This window comes from Lolium perenne, chromosome 6, assembly GCF_019359855.2.
Source record: "Lolium perenne isolate Kyuss_39 chromosome 6, Kyuss_2.0, whole genome shotgun sequence".
Lineage (NCBI taxonomy): Eukaryota > Viridiplantae > Streptophyta > Magnoliopsida > Poales > Poaceae > Lolium > Lolium perenne.
This window is the reverse complement of record NC_067249.2, coordinates 124,476,536-124,498,412: the sequence shown is the minus strand read 5'-3', so window position 1 is coordinate 124,498,412 and position 21,877 is coordinate 124,476,536. Positions and strand designations below refer to the sequence as shown.

The window sequence follows — 21,877 nt, the reverse complement described above, 5'->3', positions numbered from 1 at the left end:
TTATCGAGTCTCACCCTTGAAGAGATTCCAAAGCCTACAAGAGGAGGCTCTTGTTGCTGCGGTAGACGTTCACTTGCCGCTTGCAAAAGCGCGTAGAAGATCTTGATCACGATCCCTCCGGCGCCACGAACGGGCAGCACCTCCGTACTCGGTCACACGTTCGGTTGTTGATGAAGACGACGCCCACCTCCCGTTCCAGCGGGCAGCGGAAGTAGTAGCTCCTCTTGAATCCGACAGCACGACGGCATGGTGTCGATGGTGGTGGAGAACTCCGGCGGAGCTTCGCTAAAGCACGCGGGAGCTATGGAGGAGAGGGGGGCGGCTAGGGTTTGGGAGGGGGTGGCCGGCCACTTGAGGGGTGCGGCCAGCTTGTGGTCTTGAGGTGGCCGGCCCCCTCCCCTTGTCCCTCATTATATAGGTGGAAGCCCCAATGGTTGGACTACAAGTCTCCGAATAAGACCCGAACCCAAAACCTTCCATATGATAGGGAAACCTACCCAAGCTAGGACTCCCACTAGAGGTGGGAGTTCCACCTTCCATGGAGGGGTGGCGGCCCCCTTGGGGGAGTCCACTTGGGACTCCTCCCCCTCTAGGGTTGGCCGGCCATGGAGGTGGAGTTCCTCCGGGACTCCACCTTCCTTGGTGGTTTCTTCCAGACTTTTCTAGAACCTTCTAGAACCTTCCATAGAACCTTCCACATCATTTTAATTCACATAAAATGACATCCTATATATGAATCTTATTCTCTGGACCATTCCGGAACTCCTCGTGATGTCCGGGATCTCATCCGGGACTCCGAACAAATATTCGAACTCCATTCCATATTCAAGTTCTACCATTTCAACATCCAACTTTAAGTGTGTCACCCTACGGTTCGTGAACTATGCGGACATGGTTGAGTACTCACTCCGACCAATAACCAATAGCGGGATCTGGAGATCCATAATGGCTCCCACATATTCAACGATGACTTTAGTGATCGAATGAACCATTCACATACAATACCAATTCCCTTTGTCACGCGATATTTTACTTGTCCGAGGTTTGATCTTCGGTATCACTCTATACCTTGTTCAACCTCGTCTCCTGACAAGTACTCTTTACTCGTACCGTGGTATGTGGTCTCTTATGAACTTATTCATATGCTTGCAAGACATTAGACGACATTCCACCGAGAGGGCCCAGAGTATATCTATCCGTCATCGGGATGGACAAATCCCACTGTTGATCCATATGCCTCAACTCATACTTTCCGGATACTTAATCCCACCTTTATAACCACCCATTTACGCAGTGGCATTTGGTGTAATCAAAGTACCTTTCCGGTATAAGTGATTTACATGATCTCATGGTCATAAGGATTAGGTAACTATGTATCAAAAGCTTATAGCAAATTACTTAATGACGAGATCTTATGCTACGCTTAATTGGATGTGTCCATTACATCATTCATATAATGATATAACCTTGTTATTAATAACATCCAATGTTCATGATTATGAAACTAATCATCCATTAATCAACAAGCTAGTTTAAGAGGCATACTAGGGACTTCTTGTTGTCTACATATCACACATGTACTAATGTTTCGGTTAATACAATTATAGCATGATATATAAACATTTATCATAAACATAAAGATATAAATAATAACCACTTTATTATTGCCTCTAGGGCATATCTCCTTCATGCGGATGCTAACCCGAAGGTGGACTTTTTAGGCATAGATGCATGCTGGATAGCGGTCTATGTTCTTTGTCGTAAAGCCCTAAGTAAATCTCATAGTAGTCATCATGATATGTATGTGCATTGTTATGCCCTCTCTATCTGTCAATTGCCCAACTGTAATTTGTTCACCCAACATGTTATTTATCTTATTGGAGAGACACCACTAGTGAACTGTGGACCCCGGCCCATTCTTTTACATCTGAAATACAACCTACTGCAATCATTGTTCTCTGTTGTTCTTTGCAAGCAAACATCATTCTCCACACCATACGTTTAATCCTTTGTTTACAACAAGCCAGTGAGATTGACAACCTCATTGTTAAGTTGGGGCAAAGTATTTTGATTGTGTTGTGCAGGTTCCACGTTGGCACCGGAATCCCTGGTGTTGCGCCGCACTACACTCCTTCACCAACAACCTTCACGTGGCCTTCATTTCCTACTGGTTCGATAACCTTGGGTTCTTAAGAAAACTTGCTGCTGTACGCATCACACCTTCCTCTTGGGGTTCCCAACGGACGTGTGATTCACGCGTCATCACCCTCTTATTTGAGAAGTTGGTCACTTGCATATGATTTTATGTGAGCACCTATTTGTTAAGGTCTTATTAGTTTTATTATAACCCTATTTCAGAGTTAGCGCTAGTATTATATTTTAATAACATCTTGAAATACCTAGAGTAGATATTACTCTCATCATGGTTTGGTCTTGGTTATAAAGATGAGTGGTTGATCACCACACATGGGTTTAATTATAGGATTTAGCACTAGGTGTTTCTTATGTTCAATAATTGAAGCATAGGATTTAACTAGTGAGAAATTATAGGGTTCTAATTATATTTACCTAATGGCACATGGTTTGGAACTCAAATGTGGCCTAAGTTTTAATTGTGATCATCCAGGTGATGCACAAACTAGGATTGATCATCTAATAACCTTACTGGTATTTGAGATTAGGTCATGGTCTTAGGATTTACTTATGTTCACTAGTTGAAGTATAAGTGAAATAGAGATGTGATCTCTAAGTGGTACACAATTATAGGTTAGGATATGATATAGAGTTTTATGTGTGTAAGGAAATGTCAAATTGGCTAGGGTTTAATATTCCTCCCATTAATAGGATGGTTACCTCAAAGAATCACTTAGGTTTATATAGAGGCTTGACTAGGCAAGGACTTGATATACTTCATGTGTTTCACTATTTAAGATGTGGATAATGATCTAGGGTTGCTCACTTAGTAGTCTCCCTATGATTTCATGTGGTGGATAATATATGTTTAACCTACTAAGGTTTAACTGGTAATTATATATCTCCAAAGCATGATCATGCATTAGACATGATCAACTTAGTCTTCACTAACCTCTCCTCTGTCTTCCTCTCATCACACTCACTCTAGACCCTAGGGTTTATGATCATTACCAAGTTGTGATGATCAAGGATTTGGCTTACTCAGTTGTCACTAGTGGAATATGGTCCTCATCTCCAATATCAAATATTGTCTTGATCGACTAGGTATAGCACTCCTCTTATACTTTCTTGGATGGACATGGCTATGGTTGTCTCAATAGATCATATCCATTTGAATGCCTGCGATAATAACTTAAGAGTTCTTCTCAAAGGATGATGATATAATCATATGGATACATGTATGGTTCTCTCCCTCAAAACCAAGTATTGACTCAACTAACTTGAGTGTAACACCATAGCTTGAGCTCTCTTATATATGAATGGATTATTCTAGGGTTTATTGTGTACTCACAAGATCTCATTGGGTATGAAAAGGTTAAGTCTCTACCTGGATAACTTAGTTGAATTAGTCTCTACTTTACTTCATCAATTTATGGATATAGTCTTGTTCAATTTAATATTGGATTATCTCACCACTCCAAGATGAGATAGATTGTACCCTAATTCTTTAGTTCAAGAATTATCCTTGACTCTTTAATAGGTACGTATAACTAATGTTGGTATCTATGGTTTCTCTCATTTGGGAAGGACTTTAATAATAACCTAAGGTCAGGCTCCATAGATAATGGTGTGATCAACAAGATCTATGATTACCATAAATGGGTTCTCTTTCTAGGAAATGTCTTGAATAATATCCTAAGGTTCTTCTTAAAGATGTTGATGTGAGCCTATGGATGTATATACAAGGTTTAGCTCAAGGGTTGACATTGCTTCACTAATAATTATAGAACTCTCTCTTCTCTAGATTTTCATGTATCTTAATTTGGATTCAGAAGATTGGAATAAGGGAAACTAGAGAACAATACTAATGTTGATATCCTTGTAATGAATCCAAGAATGAAGTGGAATGAATACCATGAGTTTCATGGTAGGAACATAGATTAGTTTAAGACATGGAAAAGATAAGATAAGAATAGTTTCTCCATTTTATTGTTACTTGATTTGCAATTGAATAGATGTCCATATGTTATGGCAAAGATTACCATATTATGTTCTTTTATAAGATCAAGTAGTTGATCCTTGATTGATGTGTTATTGTGTTGGTTTTAGTTCCATTTGATCTAACTCCTTAGATCAAATCATCTCTACCCAAAACAAGGTTTTAGCAAAGGTCACATTGAGATTTATATCATTTGGCTTGATGAGCTACTTCAATTCCATCAAGTCAAGTGAAACTTCAATTACTCTGACATGTTTTATTTGAAAGCGTGAAAATTTCCTGGATCTTCTATGCATGAATGCAATGCACACATCTGTTTCCTATTTTTTTGTAACCCCAAATCCTGGGATATTACACGTCTCCACCCCCATCTCCTTAGCCATGTATCCTACTTGTACTATTGATCTCATCACAATTGGTGGCATTGTAAGACTATTTTATGTAGATCTTAAGAATTTCTTTACAATGTTTATGATTGTTGATCTTATCAAGTGTGAGTAGTCCTCACGGGCTGGGTGCTGAGGCCTAGCCTCGCAACATCATGTGCATCTAATCTACATGGGTGCTCAATGTTCATTTTAAGATTTGTATGGATGTATCTTTATCTCCTACCTCAATCTAGTACCTTTCACGTACCCAAGACCCCAATGATTGATAAAGGTAATGAGGTAAGATTAGTGGTAATCTGCTGCTTCATGCGAAACCCAGTGACAATAGGGGGAGTACGGTGGTAGTTTGAGATCCATTAGGGATAATGATGTCATCATTGACCTTAATGCTTTGGCATGTGGATCACTCAATAATCCTCCATAACCAGCTCGACTAGAGTGAATGGGTTGGAAAATAGTCTATAGATAACCAGCTCGACTGAGTCTATAGTACATTAGGACGCATCGCCCACAAGAATATAATCTGAATTGAATTAAGTATAATTATGCATATTATTATCTTTTATCCCATATCCTGTATGCACAACTGAAGGTAAATTCTTAGCTCTGGCCTATCTCAATCCATTGATTCACAAACCCCAATTAAACTTGAAGGTCCGGTGAGACTAAGATTATACAAGTTGGTAAGATCTTGATTGAGTAAATCACCACAACAGTCGTTTCCCAAGGATTAATATAAACCTAGGTCTTCTGGGGGGAAAGCAATTATACTACATCTGGTATTCGGATCTAAGGTATTACATGGTAGCCCGCATCTCTCCAACGTGGCAAACCTCACTTCGTGTGAGGGAACACGGGGATACATCTTCATCTCTACGTGCATTGGTTATCTCTATACCCGAGTTTACCTTCCTTGTGATAGCCATCGAGCTTGAAGTACTTATATCTGGCTATCACTTGTGTTACATATATCGTGTGGTATCTTTTTTACCTTAACTTATTGTTGGTGCACTTAGTGGAGCCTAGCTTATTTAGGTTTTGTGCTTGTAAAATAAACGTTTTTTAATTCCGCATTCTTACAAGCCAAATCCGTAATTATTTTTAACACGCCTATTTACCCCTTCTAGGCGGCATCTTCTCCTTTCACATACCTAGACAAAGAGACTCGATAACTAAATATAGTACACAACTCCATATATACATAGTGTTAATGATGTAGCCCGATCTTCGGTCTTCACCACATCATGTGCGTCAACGCCATCACATCAATTAAAGGTGAACTCAATCCTCTTTGTGACTCTGTTGCTTACCCTTGAGGATGGTATACTACCTTGTAATCCGTCTTGTATCAATGGTAGGGATACGTCGTCACATACGGAGAGAAGAGAGGGGAGGATGAAGATCGAAGAGCGAAGACCGACGTCACAGAAGCATGGACGAGAAGGAAGAAGAGGAGCTGGACGCTCCAGGGTGGTACTACCACCCCAAATGGCTGGTTGTACCACTAGGTGGTACTACCGCCCCAAATGGCATGTACTAGCGCATGGTGCTACTACCTCCCCATATGACCAAACTTCCATCCCTAGGAGCATAAGTGTAGATTTCAGCTTTGTGGCTTGTAACTTACCCCTTCGTCCCTCCTATAAATAGGCACATACGTCCCCTTTCGTGAGATAAAGTTGATGTTAAGAAGAATTAGGCTTATGTCTCCACAATCCCTAGTGGATTAGGGGAACCCCTACTTTCTTAGACACAAATCTATGAGTTATATCAATGCACTCTCTATATGATTGGTCTTTCACTTGTATGATTCTAGTAGTTTTAAGTCTCTTCTGATTGTGAACTCTACTTGCTACTATTCTTTCATGCATGTGATTCTACCATTTGCATATTGATATTTCCCTTGGAGATTCTACCTCGTGTCTTTCTCTTGAGTGATTCTATTGGGACGGTGGTTCGAGCCGTTGAGAGTAAACCGTATTGTATTGGGTTATTTGTGCGTGTGTTCACTGTGTTCTTGTTCATTCTTCATGTTTATCTCTCTCCCCTTCTCTATCCTCTTGGTCAATTGGCGAGATTGGGCCACACTCTGAGGCTTAGCCCGCATCAGTTATTTTCAATATCATACAAACGCTAAACTCCATGATAGACGTATTAACTAAAATAAAGCAAATAAAGCTTAAAGTAAAGTTTCTTCTTCATTTTGCCTTGATCCAACACGTAAGCTTCAGTCGGTCTTGGTCATATCCAAACTCAAGTTCCCACCCACATGTAAGCTTTCAGTCACTCCAACTCATGTCCGGATCTCATAGTCCCACCTGTAAGTTATAAATTAGTCTCACTTTTGTCAAGATAAGCGCAAGACACGATAAAAAAAACTAAGTTTTTACCATGATGGAAATGCTCTATGTGGGTGTTCCCTAGACTTTTTTTGGAAGGAGGATAAAAAACTAAGCAGCGAGCAACTATATGGGGCAAAACTTAGCAGCAAGCAACTCCATGGTGGAAGTTGGGGAGTGCTGATGAACAAAAGTGAGAAAACTAAAACTCCTACTTCATTTGCTATTTTGTTTATTTTCGAAACAAAAATACATTTATGTTGTTATCTTATATATATCTTGTTTATTTTCAAAAAACAACTAGTACATTGGTACCATTGAAGCATCAATGCATATTTTAGTTCTATTTACATGTTGTTAGATGGAGATGAGATTTCTCTACCTTCACGTTGGTTTGATAAACCGTGTCACGGCTGTTGGAAAAAAATGATGCTATCTACCACCACTTCACACCGTGAGTTCCAACTTGTATGCCAGATGAGTAGGATTAGCTTCTTCCCAATAGTACTCATTATTATTTTACCAATCTGACTTGTGGAGCAAGAACATCATCTCGTGTAATGTTTGTTGTGACTATTATTGGAGCTGCTATTTTTAGTCCTGGGCATAAAACAATCAACTCCAGAAAAGGAAGCATGTGGTGTTTTATTTCGTCAAAATAGCATGTGGTGTTTTATTTCGTCAAAATAACAGAGTGGGCACAAAACGTGTAAATATATGGATCATCTTTTTTTTTTAGTAGAAAAGACCCAACGATTTGCCGATGATTCTTTTCCGAAAAGATGAAGTGTTTTAGTGTTGTTGGTTCCAGCTCAAATGTTAATAAGATTGAGTCAGAACATGAATGCCAATTCTGAACACGCAAAACCAAATCAAATATGAGTTTTTCTTAATGCACTAACTGGATTGGACTAAAAAACAACAGCCACAATCAGATGTCTTGTCTTGTTGTAATATATATATATATATATATGAAAAAGGGAAAAAAAAGAATGTACTGAACGGAAGAAACAAGGAGGACTTAGGGTGTAAAAAAAGGCAAATATTATGATTTGACAAGAAAGACAGGCAGTTAAAACTAGTCACACTGTGTAGTAGTGTAATCTAAATGCAACTACTCCCTCCGTCCTAGTGTGTAAGTCACAATTTTTGAATATCTTGGCCCAAGGTACTAGTTGATTGGGTCTCATTTTCTCTCTCACATTGGTGCATGCAACCCCTTTTTCTCTCTTATTGGTGCATGCATTCTCTTTCTCTCCCTTATTGGTGCATGCAATCCCTTTCTCTCCCTCATTAAATAAAATTATGCTTTAGAGGTGGGGGTTATGGGACAAATAGTTTTTGGGAATATGACTTACACTCTAGGACGGAGGGAGTACTGGTATAGAAGATCCATCAATTTCTTGGGTTTTCTTGTCCCAACTAACCAGACTAGCCACTAGTTGATCCCGCCCAAAGCTGAAAGCCCATCACCTCCCACCAGCCAAATCTGAGGCTACATCCTGGCCAGGTGCTCTAATAACCCATCAGTGCTACTGACTAGTGGGGCCGGCCGTCTTACCATCTCACTGACAGGTTGAAACGTTTGTCACATGGGGCCAAGAGTCAGAGAGATAGAGGTGAATATAGGAGCGGGTGGTGGCCTGGTGGCCTGGTGTGGCGGTCCCGTGCTCCGCGCTTGCGGTCACCGCGGGGTCGGATATAAAATTCGGCGTCCGCTGCCCCATTTGGTTAGCTACTTCCTTCCTGTCCCCAGCGCCTTCGTCTCACCACCAGCTCGCCGGGAACCCTCGCCGGAGCCCGTTTCCGGCGAACTCCGGCGAGCCATCTCGGAGGCGGAGAGGGAGGAGGCGCGGGGAGACACCGGGAATGCACGGCAGCGGGCAGAGGCGGGTCGTCCTCGCTGCTCTTGCTGCCTTCCTCCTCTAGGGTTAGGTAGGTGTTGTAGCTTTCTCCAATTTTCCCACCCTCTCGCTCTCGCCGCGTCAGGGGGGAGGGCTCACATTGGCCTGCGGGTGCCTGATTTGGGCGCCGTGATCCCGCCGTCCTCGACCTCCGGGAGGGGCGGCCGCGGCTCATGGGAGCATCTGCTACGCCCGTCTCTGCAGCTTTCAGTTTTTGGCTCTGAAGAGGTGGAGGTTGCTGCAGCCGCCGATCTGGTGAGGACTTGCTTGCTTTCTGCTACTTTGTGTTTGCTGTTGCTCGGGGATGACTGAATTGTGGGAGATTTAGTATAAGATTGGCGTGATTTCAACTTCTATTTTGGGGGCAATTCGGTTTGGGCTGTAAGGAGTTTCCGATTAATTAAAGGAATTCGCTTTGTTTTGATCACTGCATACTTGATAGTTTGGAGCTTCGTGGAGCCCGAGGCGGATTAAATTCCGCATCTTTTGTTGTTGATTTCATTCTGCGTACAACAAGTTCATCGGCTTCCCTCACCGACTTCTCAAATCTGGCGGTTGTGATTCAAAACGTTTGACCTTGGAAGCTTGCAAGCACTAAATTCCACATTTCCTGATGTCCCTTGGGATGCTCCAAGTTTCCGCGGTCTTCCACTGATTGTGCGCGTCTTTGGCCTCCCGAAGGCGCATCATTTCAGCAACAAAAAAAAACACACACGAAAATATACTACACCAATTTTAATTTTATCCGACCCAATTGTGCTACCAGAGCTATTGGCAGGTCTTGTGTCTAATACAGTAATATATTCTATGGTTTGCCGCCTGCAGGATGCCATCTCAGGTCATGGATCAGAGGCACCACTTGTCCCAGTACAGACATCCCATCGCGGGCGCTTCGTCCTTCAGTGAGGAGCTTCTCCTCCCAACGGAGGTAATCCCAGACATTTTGAATTATTGATTAAGTTCTTGCTTCAACTAATTTCGTTTTGGTTTTGGTTATGGTTCATGGCCATGGCATTTATTAACTATTCTCATAATGGCCTTCTGTATTTGCAGAGGCAAATTGGATTTTGGAAGCAAGAATCCTTACCTCATAATATGGGTGAGCGCTGGGTTTGATTCTGTTCACCTTTAATTAGTTAGCAGTCATCCTGGTTTTTTTGTTTTAGGAATTAGGATACCTTGCAACTGTAAATTTTCTTGTTGCTTGCATGGGAGGAGTCACATTTTTATGCATGCTAGCAAACCTGAGGAGTCCAAGCCTTAACTTTTCCTCTCTATGTTGAGGTCAAACAGTTTAATTCGTATTCACATCAAGCAGTTTGATTTGCAGATTTGGAAACTGTGTTTAGGCTTCTTTAAATACCATTTTTAGGTTACAGTGGTGCACTAGTTGAATTTTGTGTGCAAGTTGTAGTGCAGTAAAAACATTGACCCTGGTGTCTGTGCAACCTCCTCTCTATATTGAGGTCAAGCAGTTCAATTCGTATTGAGATCAAGCAGTTTATTTGTAGATTTGCACACTGTGTTTAGGATTCTTTTTTTTTTTGCGAAAAATCCACCGATCTATTGATAATCATCGACAGTAGTACAAAGAGCTCTAAAAGTAAAGCAAATTACAAATAGCTTCTTGGACCACCTAGCGAAGACTACAAGCACTAGAGGCGAGCCGCCGTCCTCGCCCTTCCCTCACAAAGCTTGTCATAGTAGAGCTTGTTGTAGTAGACAAACGGGAAGTCGTCGTGCTAATGCCCCAAAGGACCAGCGCACCGGAGCAGCAACCATCACCAAAGATGAGAACCATAGATCAGAAGAGCCAGACGTGCAATAACACCAACTAACACGACAACCGACCTGATCCCAGGAGATCAGCCGGGAAGAAAACTCCACACGCCCTCCGCCGGCGCTAGGGGCACAGCCGGAACGGGGATCGAGCGGGGAGGACCTTATTCTGACTTCAGGATGTAGCTGCTGCCTCACCATCTTGAAGAAGACACTGCAAATACCTAAAACAAAGAACTGAAACCTCCCCGTCGGCCAATGGAGGCGAGGTGGATCGGCAACGTCGCCGGCTAGGGGGGCGAAACCCTAGACTGGTTTTTCCTGGAGCGCCTCCTCTCCCTGTTTAGGCTTCTTTAAATACCATGTTTTAGGTAGCAGTGGTGCACTAGTTGATTTTGTGTGCAAATTGTAAAAGCAATAACAACATTGACCCTGGTGCGTTTGCAACCCCCTAGGCCTGTGCATCTGTGCCCCTGCTGCTCTCGTCTTCATGATGGTTGATGTGTTTCTGTTATTTTCATTGGCGCCGTCTATTCTCAAACTTGATGTGTTCCATTTGTTACCAGGAAGCAATTCACTTGCATCTTCTCCGCTTGAAAAGCCTCAACCAATTGGGACAAAGATTATGGGTCGACAAGAGTTTCTACAACAATATGATCCGAGGGACCAGAAAACTGCATATAGTCTTGAGCACAAGCTGTTTGATCAAGAGAGGCATCCTAACTTGGTACCATCTTCTTGGAGGCTTGATCAAGATCCTAGTTGCCAATCTGATTCATCCTTAAAGGCGGCAGCTTTATTTCATGATGTGAGAAGGACTAACAAAAATGGTGTCTACAACGAGAATGGGCTTTTTTCAAGCTCACTGTCGGACATTTTTGACAAGAAATGTGAGCCATTCTTCTTTATGATTTCTATGTGCTTCAGTCGAGTGTGTGGTTCTACTGAGCAATGAACCATGACCTTGAGAAATATCCACTCTTTATTGTAAATCTGCTGAGTTACCTTTATCTTTACTCTTATAAGTATGTCAATCGGTGGCACTAGTCTGTGCACCTTTCCCCCGTTCCCAGTATTACACCATAGCATATCGATCTTGATGTATATCATTTCCTGACAATGCTATCTTTAATGGTTGTTCTCTTGAATGAAGAGAAATGATATATAAGTGCAAGAAAGAGCATAATTGAGTACGCAGGGTAAAAATATAAATGTTTTTTTCTTATTTTTGTAAGAAACTTGCTTCATTTGTCTCCTATTTCTCTACTGTTGCCAAATAATCAATTAACTTAGTTTGGTAGCGGTCTATCTACTATTGTGTATTTTTGTGAAGAGATGAAACAGTAAAATATTCTGGTTCAACCACTCATTTGCAAAATATGAATTCCATTCATAGCTGAGTATATGTTTTTATCTGTAACTCTGCAGTGAGATTAACATCCAAGAATGCTCTTTTCGGCCAGCCTACTCAAAAGGTTGATCTGAATACCAATGATGAGCCCTTTGAGTTGACCGAGGAGATTGAGGCCCAAATAATTGGAGACCTGCTTCCTGATGACGATGAACTTCTGTCAGGTGTTCTTGACGAAGTTGGGTATGCAGCCCATGCTAGCAATGGGGAGGATGGTGATGATGATATATTCTACACCGGAGGCGGGATGGAACTCGAAACTGATGAAAATAAAAAGTTGCAAGAACTTAATGGTGGATCTAATGATAGACTTGGGTTTCTAAATGGCGCACTGAATGGTGAACATCCGCATGGGGAACACCCTTCCAGAACTCTTTTTGTTCGGAACATTAATAGCAATGTTGAGGATTCTGAGTTGAAGCTCATATTTGAGGTGTGTTAGTTTCAATTTTCTGTTCACCCTATCGTGATTCTGGCACATCAGATTTGATTCCTGGAATCCATTTACTGTTTCCTTGCAGCATTATGGAGACATCCGTACCCTTTACACTGCATGTAAACATCGTGGTTTTGTGATGATATCTTACTATGATATAAGGTCAGCACGAAATGCCATGAGGGCACTTCAAAACAAGCCACTCAGGCGTAGGAAACTTGACATACATTACTCCATTCCGAAGGTAACCATCACTTTGTGATTCTGTCCATGATACAGTGTAATAAGTATGGTGTTAGCAGTTCTTTGTTTTGTTAATCAGGTTCTTCTTTCTTAAGTTACCGGCCTCATGCATGTGTGCAAAAGTGGAATGCTAATTTGTTGTTTTTTCTCCAGGACAACCCTTCAGAAAAGGATGTTAACCAGGGAGTTCTTGTAATGTTTAATATTGATCCATCGGTAACGAATGATGATCTCCATCGGGTATTTGGTGACTATGGTGAAATCAAGGAGGTATGGACTTGCATTAGCTTAATATTAGTGTAACATGTGCTTAATATTAGTGTAACAAGGATTATAAGTTTGTAACACATGCTTATTTTGCAACTGCAGATCCGTGACACTCAACAAAAGGGTCATCACAAAATAATTGAATTTTATGATATAAGAGGAGCCGAAGCTGCATTGCGTGCTTTAAACAGGAACGATATAGCAGGCAAGAAAATCAAAGCGGACAACAGCCATTTCGGTGGTACTAGACGGTACCTTACTTGACCTTTGTGTTGAAACTTCTATTTCATGTTATCTTCAGATCAAAGTGTGCAAGAACAACTTAGTTGAATGGTAGATTGAATAATTTGAGCATGCAGCCATTAAGCATGCTGATAAAATAGCAGTTATTCTCTTTTTGAACAGGGCTCCTACTGTTCCTAAATTACAGTTATGTCTGATTCAGCGATATCACCTTATCTTCTTTATTTTCTGACTTGTTGATCTTTAACTATAATAAGTATTTTGAGGCTTCCATGGTTTTGAAAGTGATTTAGTTTCTTCTTACACCAGATTGATGCAGCATATGTCTCAAGACTTGGGGCAGGAAGAGTTTGGTGTATACAAACTGGGGAATCTAAGCACAACTAGCCCTTCAAGGGCTTCTTTTGGTACGCTATATTTTTTTAATTCTCAACTTGTGTTTTTTTCTAATAGTTGATGTTCCTGACTTGTATGGGCATTCTGCCAGGTTCGTCTAATCTGGCGACAAACACCTCCACTGGCCTCGAAAATGGGAGTATCCAGGGTATGCGTTCTGGAGTTCAGGCATCAATGAGCCCATTCAGAGATGCACCATTATTGGGCCTATCCTCTACCAGACCGCAAACTTTATCCTCTCCTGTTGGAATTACATCCCGCGTAAATCAGGCTACCCTTGGTGAGCTTAGCCATTCGCTCGGTCGGATGAACGGACACATGAATTATAGTTTTCAAGGCATGGGTGAACTAAATAGTGGGACCCCTTACAACATGACACCAATTGGCACTAATAGCAATCCAAGACCAGTTGAAGCAGTGGAAAGCAGGCACCTCCCTAAAGTGGGATCTGGTAACCTCAATGGATATTCATTTGATCGTGCCGAAGGAGGTAAATCTGGATATCACAATCTTCTTTGTTGATGTTGTTTGTGTTTATTCTACGCTTCCATCAGTTCCATCTAGCAAGTACATATTCTATAAGGATGATAACAGAAGTCTTAGGTTCATTAAAGTTATGAAAGCAATTGCGATATAAGTATTCTGAATACAGACCAAGTCATGAAGTATCTACTATTTAATCTAATCATTGCTCGCTTGGGTGTTATTTCATTTACAGCTCCTGGGTTTTCGCGAACTGGAAGCCTTCCTCTCCATGGCCAGCATTTAATGTGGAATAATTCAAATAACTTCCATCATCATCCCAATTCTCCTGTGATTTGGCCAAACCCAGTATCTTTTGTAAACAATGTTCCATCTCGCCCGCCTGCACAAATGCATGGATTACCAAGACCACCGTCCCACATGCTTGAGAATGTACCCCCCGTGCATCATCACCATGTTGGGTCTGCACCAGCAATCAATCCATCGGTTTGGGATAGGCGGCATGGCTATCCAGGAGATTTGACAGAAGCACCAAGTTTTCATCCTGGCAGTGTTGGAAGCATAGGATTTCCTGGTAGCCCTCAGCTTCACACAGTGGAGCTTAATAACATATTTTCTCAAACTAGAGGGAATTGTATGGACCCAGCTGTGTCTCCTGCACTGATTGGCGCACCATCTCCTCAGCAGAGGGGTCTGTTCCATGGAAGGAATCCTGTGGCTCCCCTTCCATCATTTGATGCATCTGGTGAGCGGATGAGAAGCCGAAGAAATGAATTAAGTGCAAATCAGTCCGATAATAAAAGGCAATATGAGCTTGATGTTGACTGTATTCTGCGTGGTGAAGACCCCCGGACTACACTGATGATAAAGAATATCCCAAATAAGTATGAGCAGAAGACGTTTTAATTTAGGCTACAATTTGTTGGCCAGCCATTTCTGTTCTGTCTCCTGTGACTTACTTTATGTTCTTATTGCCTTTGGATTTCAGGTACACCTCAAAGATGCTTTTAACTGCTATTGATGAAGGTCATAAGGGAACTTATGATTTTATTTATCTGCCAATTGACTTCAAGGTGATCTAAATTTAGTTCCTCTGCAACAATTGCTTCATATTTGATGAAATAATCTTTCCAATCTGTATGACTAAAGGGGATTTCTGTACTATTTTTCCCTTTCTTCAGAACAAATGCAATGTTGGCTATGCTTTCATCAATATGATCAATCCTCAGCACATTGTTCCGTTTTATCAGGTGAGACCAAGATAGATAATATCATGTTGTCAAGTGCTTGTCGCTTGAGGTTAACAATGATTATTGTGTCCTGTGATTTTAGGTTCATGCCATTGAACATTGTATCATATCCACTATGAAACATCAGCTGCATATCCTCATTCTTTTGTTTTTTTGCTTGCAGACTTTCAATGGAAAAAAGTGGGAAAAATTTAACAGCGAGAAGGTAGCATCACTTGCTTACGCCAGAATCCAAGGGAAATCAGCTCTGATTGGTCATTTCCAGAACTCCAGTTTGATGAATGAGGACAAGCGCTGCCGCCCCATCCTCTTCCATTCGAATGGCCCTAATGCAGGGGATCAGGTATGCCTTTTTGTTTCTTTACCATATTTATTGTTTTGGTGGTTTTCGTTGACCCTCTTCTTTCCACAACACTCTTTTCTATGCCATTTGATATAGTTTTATTGGAAATATTGAAACCCTAGAATTGTGTGTTGTATTGTCATGACCCTTTGGGGTATATATACAAGGCGAGGTAGACTTGGAGTACAAGATGATCTAATCCTAGTCTAATCTCAGCCGTACGTATATTCTAACATCCCCCTCAGTCGTAGCAGGGGTGGAGCGAACGCTTGCGACTGCATTTGAAGTGTCGCGCTCCCGTCGCTTCTCCTCCTTGTCATCATCAGCATCCCCTTCTGGTTCCTTCTCTTCCGTCCCACAGTCACAGCAGGAACAGCAGGAGTGTCGTGGACGCAAGTGACGACATGGACGCTGTTGACTGGAGTTTTTGAGTTGCCGTAGACGTTTTCTTGATGTCGATGTCGAGGTAGCCGATCGTGTACCCATGCTTAAGGTGTGGTCGATGTTGTAGTTGTCATATGTGGTGTAGTCGTATTCACCGAAGGCGCAAAAAATTGCGTGTTTTTGTTTTGTAGGGTTTTGTGTCGTAGCGCGGCGGCGGCAGAATCTGCGGCACCGGTGGGGTTTTTGTGTCGTAGCGCGGCGTCGGCAGCGGTTCTGCGGCGGCGGGGTTTTTGTGTCGTAGCGCGGCGTCGGCAGCGGTTCTGCGGCGGCGGGGTTTTTGTGTCGTAGCGCGGCGGCGGCAGTGGTTCTGCGGCGACGGCGGGGTTTTTGTGTCGTAGCACAGCGGCGGCAGGGTTTTTGGTTGTAGGCGATGGCTGTGTTGACGTAGATGTCGACGGAGGTCATGTTGATGTAGACCTTAACGATGTAGTTGGCAATGTAGAACTTGACGTAGATCTTGATGTAGTCGTACAACTTGGCGTAGTTGTTCGGCTCGGTGTAGTCCAGTTCTCGGCAGACGTAGTCGTGCGTAGCTTGAAGTCGATCTTGACGGCGTGGTTTGTTGAGGCTGATGTAGCGGCGTCGTGCCCGCGCACGCGATGGCCGGGAAGCCGACCTTCGTGTGACGGCCCGTGTCCTGGCCGCCTGGGAGATGCTTGCCTTGCCAGGCAGCATGTGCCTGCTGGCCACGCGCGTAGTACCGCACGGCCACTTTGCTGGCGGCCACCAGATCGGATCGGAAAAGCCCACGTGCAAGATTTTGCCCTCCCGTTATCCGAACCTGGCGAGCTGTGGCTGCGCGCTTGATGTTGGCGTCGTGTTCCACGCGAGCAGCATAGAGGCATGCCTTGCAGCGAAACAGCCACCGGTGGATGCATCTGCACTGAATTTTCACTGGAGTTTAGGAACTTGGATCTTGCAGAAATAGAGATTTATTTGGCTAAATTGGATCTATACTACAGGATTGGAATTATGAAAATTTTGGATCTAATCTATACTAAGAACCGATCAGATCTTTGATCAAAACCGGGTGCCGCGCCCCCGAGGAGAGATCCCCCTGGGGCGGCGCCATGCGGAAGTGGTGGGAGGACCTAGGATCGGCGCCGCGAGGCCAACCGCTCCAATACCATATTGGAAATATTGAAACCCTAGAATTGTGTGTTGTATTGCTATGACCCATTTGGGGTATATATAGACATAAAGGGAGAGTACAAGATGATCTAATCCTAGTCTAATCTCAGCCGTACATATATTCTAACAAGTTTAACATTTACATAAGTCCTGTTTGAAGGATTAAAGTAAGACATCACCTGGCACAAGTACTATGTATCTGTTCTCTCAAAAGGGTACTTGTTGCTCTTAAGGTGGTGCTATCAAACATCAATGCTGCTGAACTAATACTGGCTTGTCGTATCTTACAGGAACCATTCCCTATGGGTGCAAACATCCGAGCCAGGTCAGGGAGATCCAGGACTTCCTCTGGCGAAGAAAACCACCAGGATATCCCATTGACTTCCGCCAGTTGTGACACTTCATCCAGCGGAGCTGACACTTCAGGTCCCACCAAGGAGACCGAGTAACCCAAACTAAAAGGCCTGGAGACCATTCACAATCTCATTTCTGATTCTCGGTTTTTTTTTCCTTTACCGTTTTGGTTTCTTTGGTATGCCCCCCGATCTGTATTTATTAACTTCCAAGATGCGGGTCACCAGAGTTTTTGCTAGTTGGCTGCAAAGTTTTGTCCCCGATGGGAAACATGGGAGAGATTGTGCTTCCAGTTTCCCTTTGTACCTACCGGTATGCGTATTAACAGAAGGCTGAGGACGGTGAAGAGGCACCGGAGAGCTTCCAGATTTTGGTCAAGTGAGAATCTATTAACCCCAAGTTGTACAGCAGTAATCGTGCTGAGGGGAGAGAGAGCAAAGGAGACATCTACATCAGTTTTTAGTGATGATGTGTGGAGACTGCCTTCTTCATCTATGTTCCGTTTTGAGTTGGGGTGCTCCCCATAAGCTATGCAGAGGAGTCCGATTTTGTCACCAGGACAGGGCGCATGTGCCTCAGTCCTACTGGTCTTGTCACCTTTCTCCGTATTTGATAAGTTCATGTGTAAATTTACATATCCGTAGCATTGAGTTTGCGTCCTCTATGTGCTTATGTTTTGGTCACCACAGCATTTTGAGGCTGCACCATACGTCCAGCTATTATTGTCATGAACCTTTCATGGTTGCTAAACCTGTGATGATTCTTTACAAGGCTCACTAATATGTACTGTATTATAATATGCGCTGTACAAAGTTACTGTACGAGCGGGAGATCAACTCTGTCAATGACAAAAAAAAAAGTCAATGACATCCCACTTATTGCCGTCAAGGCGATCCATGTGGAAAAGGAACACGCCGTGGGACTTGCCGTAGCTGCCATCGTGAAGCTCATGTTCGCCAGTCCTCGGAGTTAGTGAACGACTACTCCACCAATGCCTTGCCTTCAAACCTATCTGGCGGGTGCAACCCGAGTCTGGACTACAGCCTTAAGGGTGCCGAGATTGCCATGGAATCATACGCTCAGAGCTCCAGTTCTTTGCAACCCTGTGACTAACCATGTCCGGAGCGGGGAGAAGCACAATAAAGACAGTCAACTCTCTCGGACTCATCTGGGTTACGAAGACCGCCGAGGCACTTAGCATACTGAAACTCCTCACGCTCTTGTCGCATTGTGTCAAGCCATCGACCTACACCACCTTGAGGAGAACGTGAAGAGTGCCATCAAGAATTGTGTGATGACCAACGAGGGTGATGAGGAAGACCCTGGTCACAAATGGCGTGGGCGGTCTCCACAACACCCGTTTCTGCAAGATGGACCTCCTCCAGACCATTGACCACGAGGCGGTGTTCGCATACACGGATGACTCTTGCATGCTAACTAGTAACTACCCGCTGATGAAGAAGATGGGTGCGGTGCTGGCGGAGAACCCTAGCTAGGGCAAAGCGCAGTGCGAAAACCTTGGTGTTCGCAAAGGTCGGCACGTTCGAGCAGGAGCTCTGTGGTGAGCCATATCATTGAGTGCCCGTCGTATCCTCTATACCGGTTCGTGTGTGAGGAGCTAGTGGTAGTGTACTTGATCGGGGAGAAGATGCGGTCTCCCTAGCGAGGAGGTGGCGACCGTGGACAAGGTGTTCGTTGCCATGAACCAAGGCAAACACATTGACTTCTTGCTTGAGAGCATCAAGGAGTGGAGTGGTGAGCCTCTGCCAATGAAGTCGGAAGCCTCCACATGTGCAAATTAAGCTGATAATATGGTTGTTCCTTTTCTTCTTCACTTGAAGGTTGATATCTGCAACAACATTTTGAATGTAAAGAAAAAATAACGCCAGGTTGTGATTCAAACAGGTTCAAAAGCAGGGTGCAAACTACATTCTTGCGAGAAAAGCCAGGGGTTACCAACAGAGATAGGAAAAATGACAAATAATAGTACGTAATAAAAAGGGCATGAGAGGATATATATGACAAACGGTCAGCACATAAAATCTAATCACAGAAACTAACTAAACCGATCGTCCTGATCCTTATATGCCAACTGATCAATTGAGTGGCACTAGCAATATGTCTGCCACGCTCATATTCACAGGCAGCAGCCCAACTCAAGCAAAATCTGTTCAATTTCCGCGTGGGAGATCGATTGGCTTGTATTGTGATCAGTAGAAGCAGCCCAACCCAGCTTAACCCGGCGTTTTTTTTTGAACATAATATATATTAACCAGCTAGCAAGCCGCCTCATTAAAAACCTTCCAGTCCCCTTCGGTACCCTGGTAAGGAAAAAAGTGCGTCAAAAACTTGCAGCCCACACCTCATTACAATCAGCCATAAGGTTGTGAATCAACCAAGGAGGTGGTTCGACATCCCAAGTAGCATGCTCGCCATTGACAATATCAAATTTGGAGCAATAATGAGCCACTTGGTTAGCCTCGCGACCCTCATACAAAAAGTGAAAAGAGGACAAACTACTCATCAACTCACTAATCTCATCTAAGATGGTCCTAATGACTGATCGATCAATCTTCCTCTCCACCCAATGCTTCAATAGGATTTGACAGTCCGTTACAAGAACAACTCTATCAAAAACCCTTTGAACAGCATAGACACAAGCATCTCGAGCGGCAAGAGCCTCCACTATCAACGGCTCCAGGACCCCCTCATATACCTTGGTAGTTGCTCCGATGAAGGTATTATGGTCTCTTGCCACCACACCCGACGCCGCCCTACTATCAATCTCACAAATTGCACCATCAAAATTAATCTTGGCAGTACCTTGGTGATGAGGACATCCCATCTATTGATACAACCGCAGTACTTACAGCCACACAAATACAAGGACCAATCACTCGAGCTCGTGCCAAACAACTTAACTATCAGGTACTTTCATTTCTTGGAACTATTCCTCACATACATGAGAATATGTTGCTGCCTAAATCAGATATGTTTGTTACTCTTAGGAATGATGGATCTAGCATGGATGAGGAGGACAAGCATTGGAGCATGATCACGCATGGAGGAGATGGCAGCAAGCGTTTGAGGATTGAAGAGGATGCCGCAAGTGGAGATTTCAGAACTTTGAAGCCACCATAAGAGGAGATGAAGACATGGACGCAATATAGAGTTCTCCACTTCTTAATTTCGTCCATAGAATAAAATGGTGTTGCATCACCTTTAGTTTTGGGCCAGGCCCATGTCATTTTCGCAGGAATTAAGTCAGCAACTTTTTAGAGTCCATATTGAAGGGGGGAAGGCCTTCTAGGGTTTGGTTCGGCCACCATATGTATGGTTGGCCGAAACCCCACCTTTTCCTCCATTAAATACTGATACGCGTACAGCAAGCGTCCGTTGGGAACCCCAAGAGGAAGGTGTGATGCGTACAGTGGCAAGTTTTCCCTTAGTAAGAAACCAAGGTTTATCGAACCAGTAGGAGCCAAGAAGCACGTTGAAAGTTGATGGCGGCGGAGTGTAGTGCGGCGCAACACCAGGGATTCCGGCGCCAACGTGGAACCTGCACAACACAACCAAATTACTTTGCCCCAACGTGACAGTGAGGTTGTCAATCTCACCGGCTTGCTGTAACAAAGGATTAGATGTATAGTGTGGATGATGATTGTTTGCAGAAAACAGTAGAACAAGTATTGCAGTAGATTGTATTCGATTACAAGAATGGACCGGGGTCCACAGTTCACTAGAGGCGTCTCTCCGATAAGAATAAGCATGTTGGGTGAACAAATTACAGTTGGGCAATTGACAAATAAAGAGGGCATGACCATGCACATACATGATATGATGAGTATTGTGAGATTTAATTGGGAATTATGACAAAGTACATAGACTGCTATCCAGCATGCATCTATGCCTAAAAAGTCCACCTTCAGGTTATCATCCGAACCACGTCCAGTATTAAGTTGCAAACAACAGACAATTGCATTAAGTATGGTGCGTAATGTAATCAACAACTACATCCTTAGACATAGCATCGATGTTTTATCCCTAGTGGCAACAGCACATCCACAACCTTAGAACTTTGTCACCTTGTCCTGCAGTTTAATGGAGGCATGAACCCACTATCGAGCATAAATACTCCCTCTTGGAGTTACAAGCAAAAACTTGGCCAGAGCCTCTACTAGTAACGGAGAGCATGCAAGATCATAAACAACACATAGATAATAGATTGATAATCAACATAGCATAGTATTCTCTATTCATCGGATCCCAACAAACACAACATATAGCATTACAGATAGATGATCTTGATCATGTTAGGCAGCTCACAAGATCC

The 21,877-nt window shown here is 43.2% G+C and overlaps 1 protein-coding gene and 1 pseudogene across 1 annotated transcript; both read left to right on the top strand.

Moving 5' to 3' along the window:
* Positions 1 to 8,589: 8,589 nt before the first annotated feature.
* On the top strand, positions 8,590 to 18,208 carry LOC127334634 (protein MEI2-like 4). The gene is made up of 15 exons (XM_051361152.2): positions 8,590 to 9,019; positions 9,590 to 9,692; positions 9,818 to 9,863; positions 11,110 to 11,433; positions 11,972 to 12,387; positions 12,476 to 12,634; positions 12,787 to 12,903; positions 13,003 to 13,151; positions 13,453 to 13,550; positions 13,631 to 14,029; positions 14,258 to 14,906; positions 15,011 to 15,095; positions 15,204 to 15,272; positions 15,436 to 15,615; positions 17,481 to 18,208. The coding sequence occupies exons 2-15, from the start codon at positions 9,591 to 9,593 to the stop codon at positions 17,637 to 17,639; spliced, it is 2,952 nt and encodes a 983-aa protein (XP_051217112.1). The 5' UTR covers positions 8,590 to 9,019; position 9,590; the 3' UTR covers positions 17,640 to 18,208.
* Positions 18,209 to 18,325: 117 nt separating this feature from the next.
* Positions 18,326 to 19,507, top strand: LOC127334635 (phenylalanine ammonia-lyase-like; annotated as a pseudogene).
* The last annotated feature ends 2,370 nt before the right edge of the window (positions 19,508 to 21,877 follow it).

What these genes read in the sequence shown, in the direction of transcription:
- LOC127334634 (XM_051361152.2), top strand. Translation starts at nt 9,591, where the DNA reads ATGCCATCTCAGGTCATGGATCAGAGGCACCACTTGTCCCAGTACAGA. An exon ending in ATCCTTACCTCATAATATGG is followed by an intron (nt 9,864 to 11,109) that starts GTGAGCGCTGGG and finishes ATTTGTTACCAG; the next exon opens with GAAGCAATTCACTTGCATCT. An exon ending in GGACATTTTTGACAAGAAAT is followed by an intron (nt 11,434 to 11,971) that starts GTGAGCCATTCT and finishes GTAACTCTGCAG; the next exon opens with TGAGATTAACATCCAAGAAT.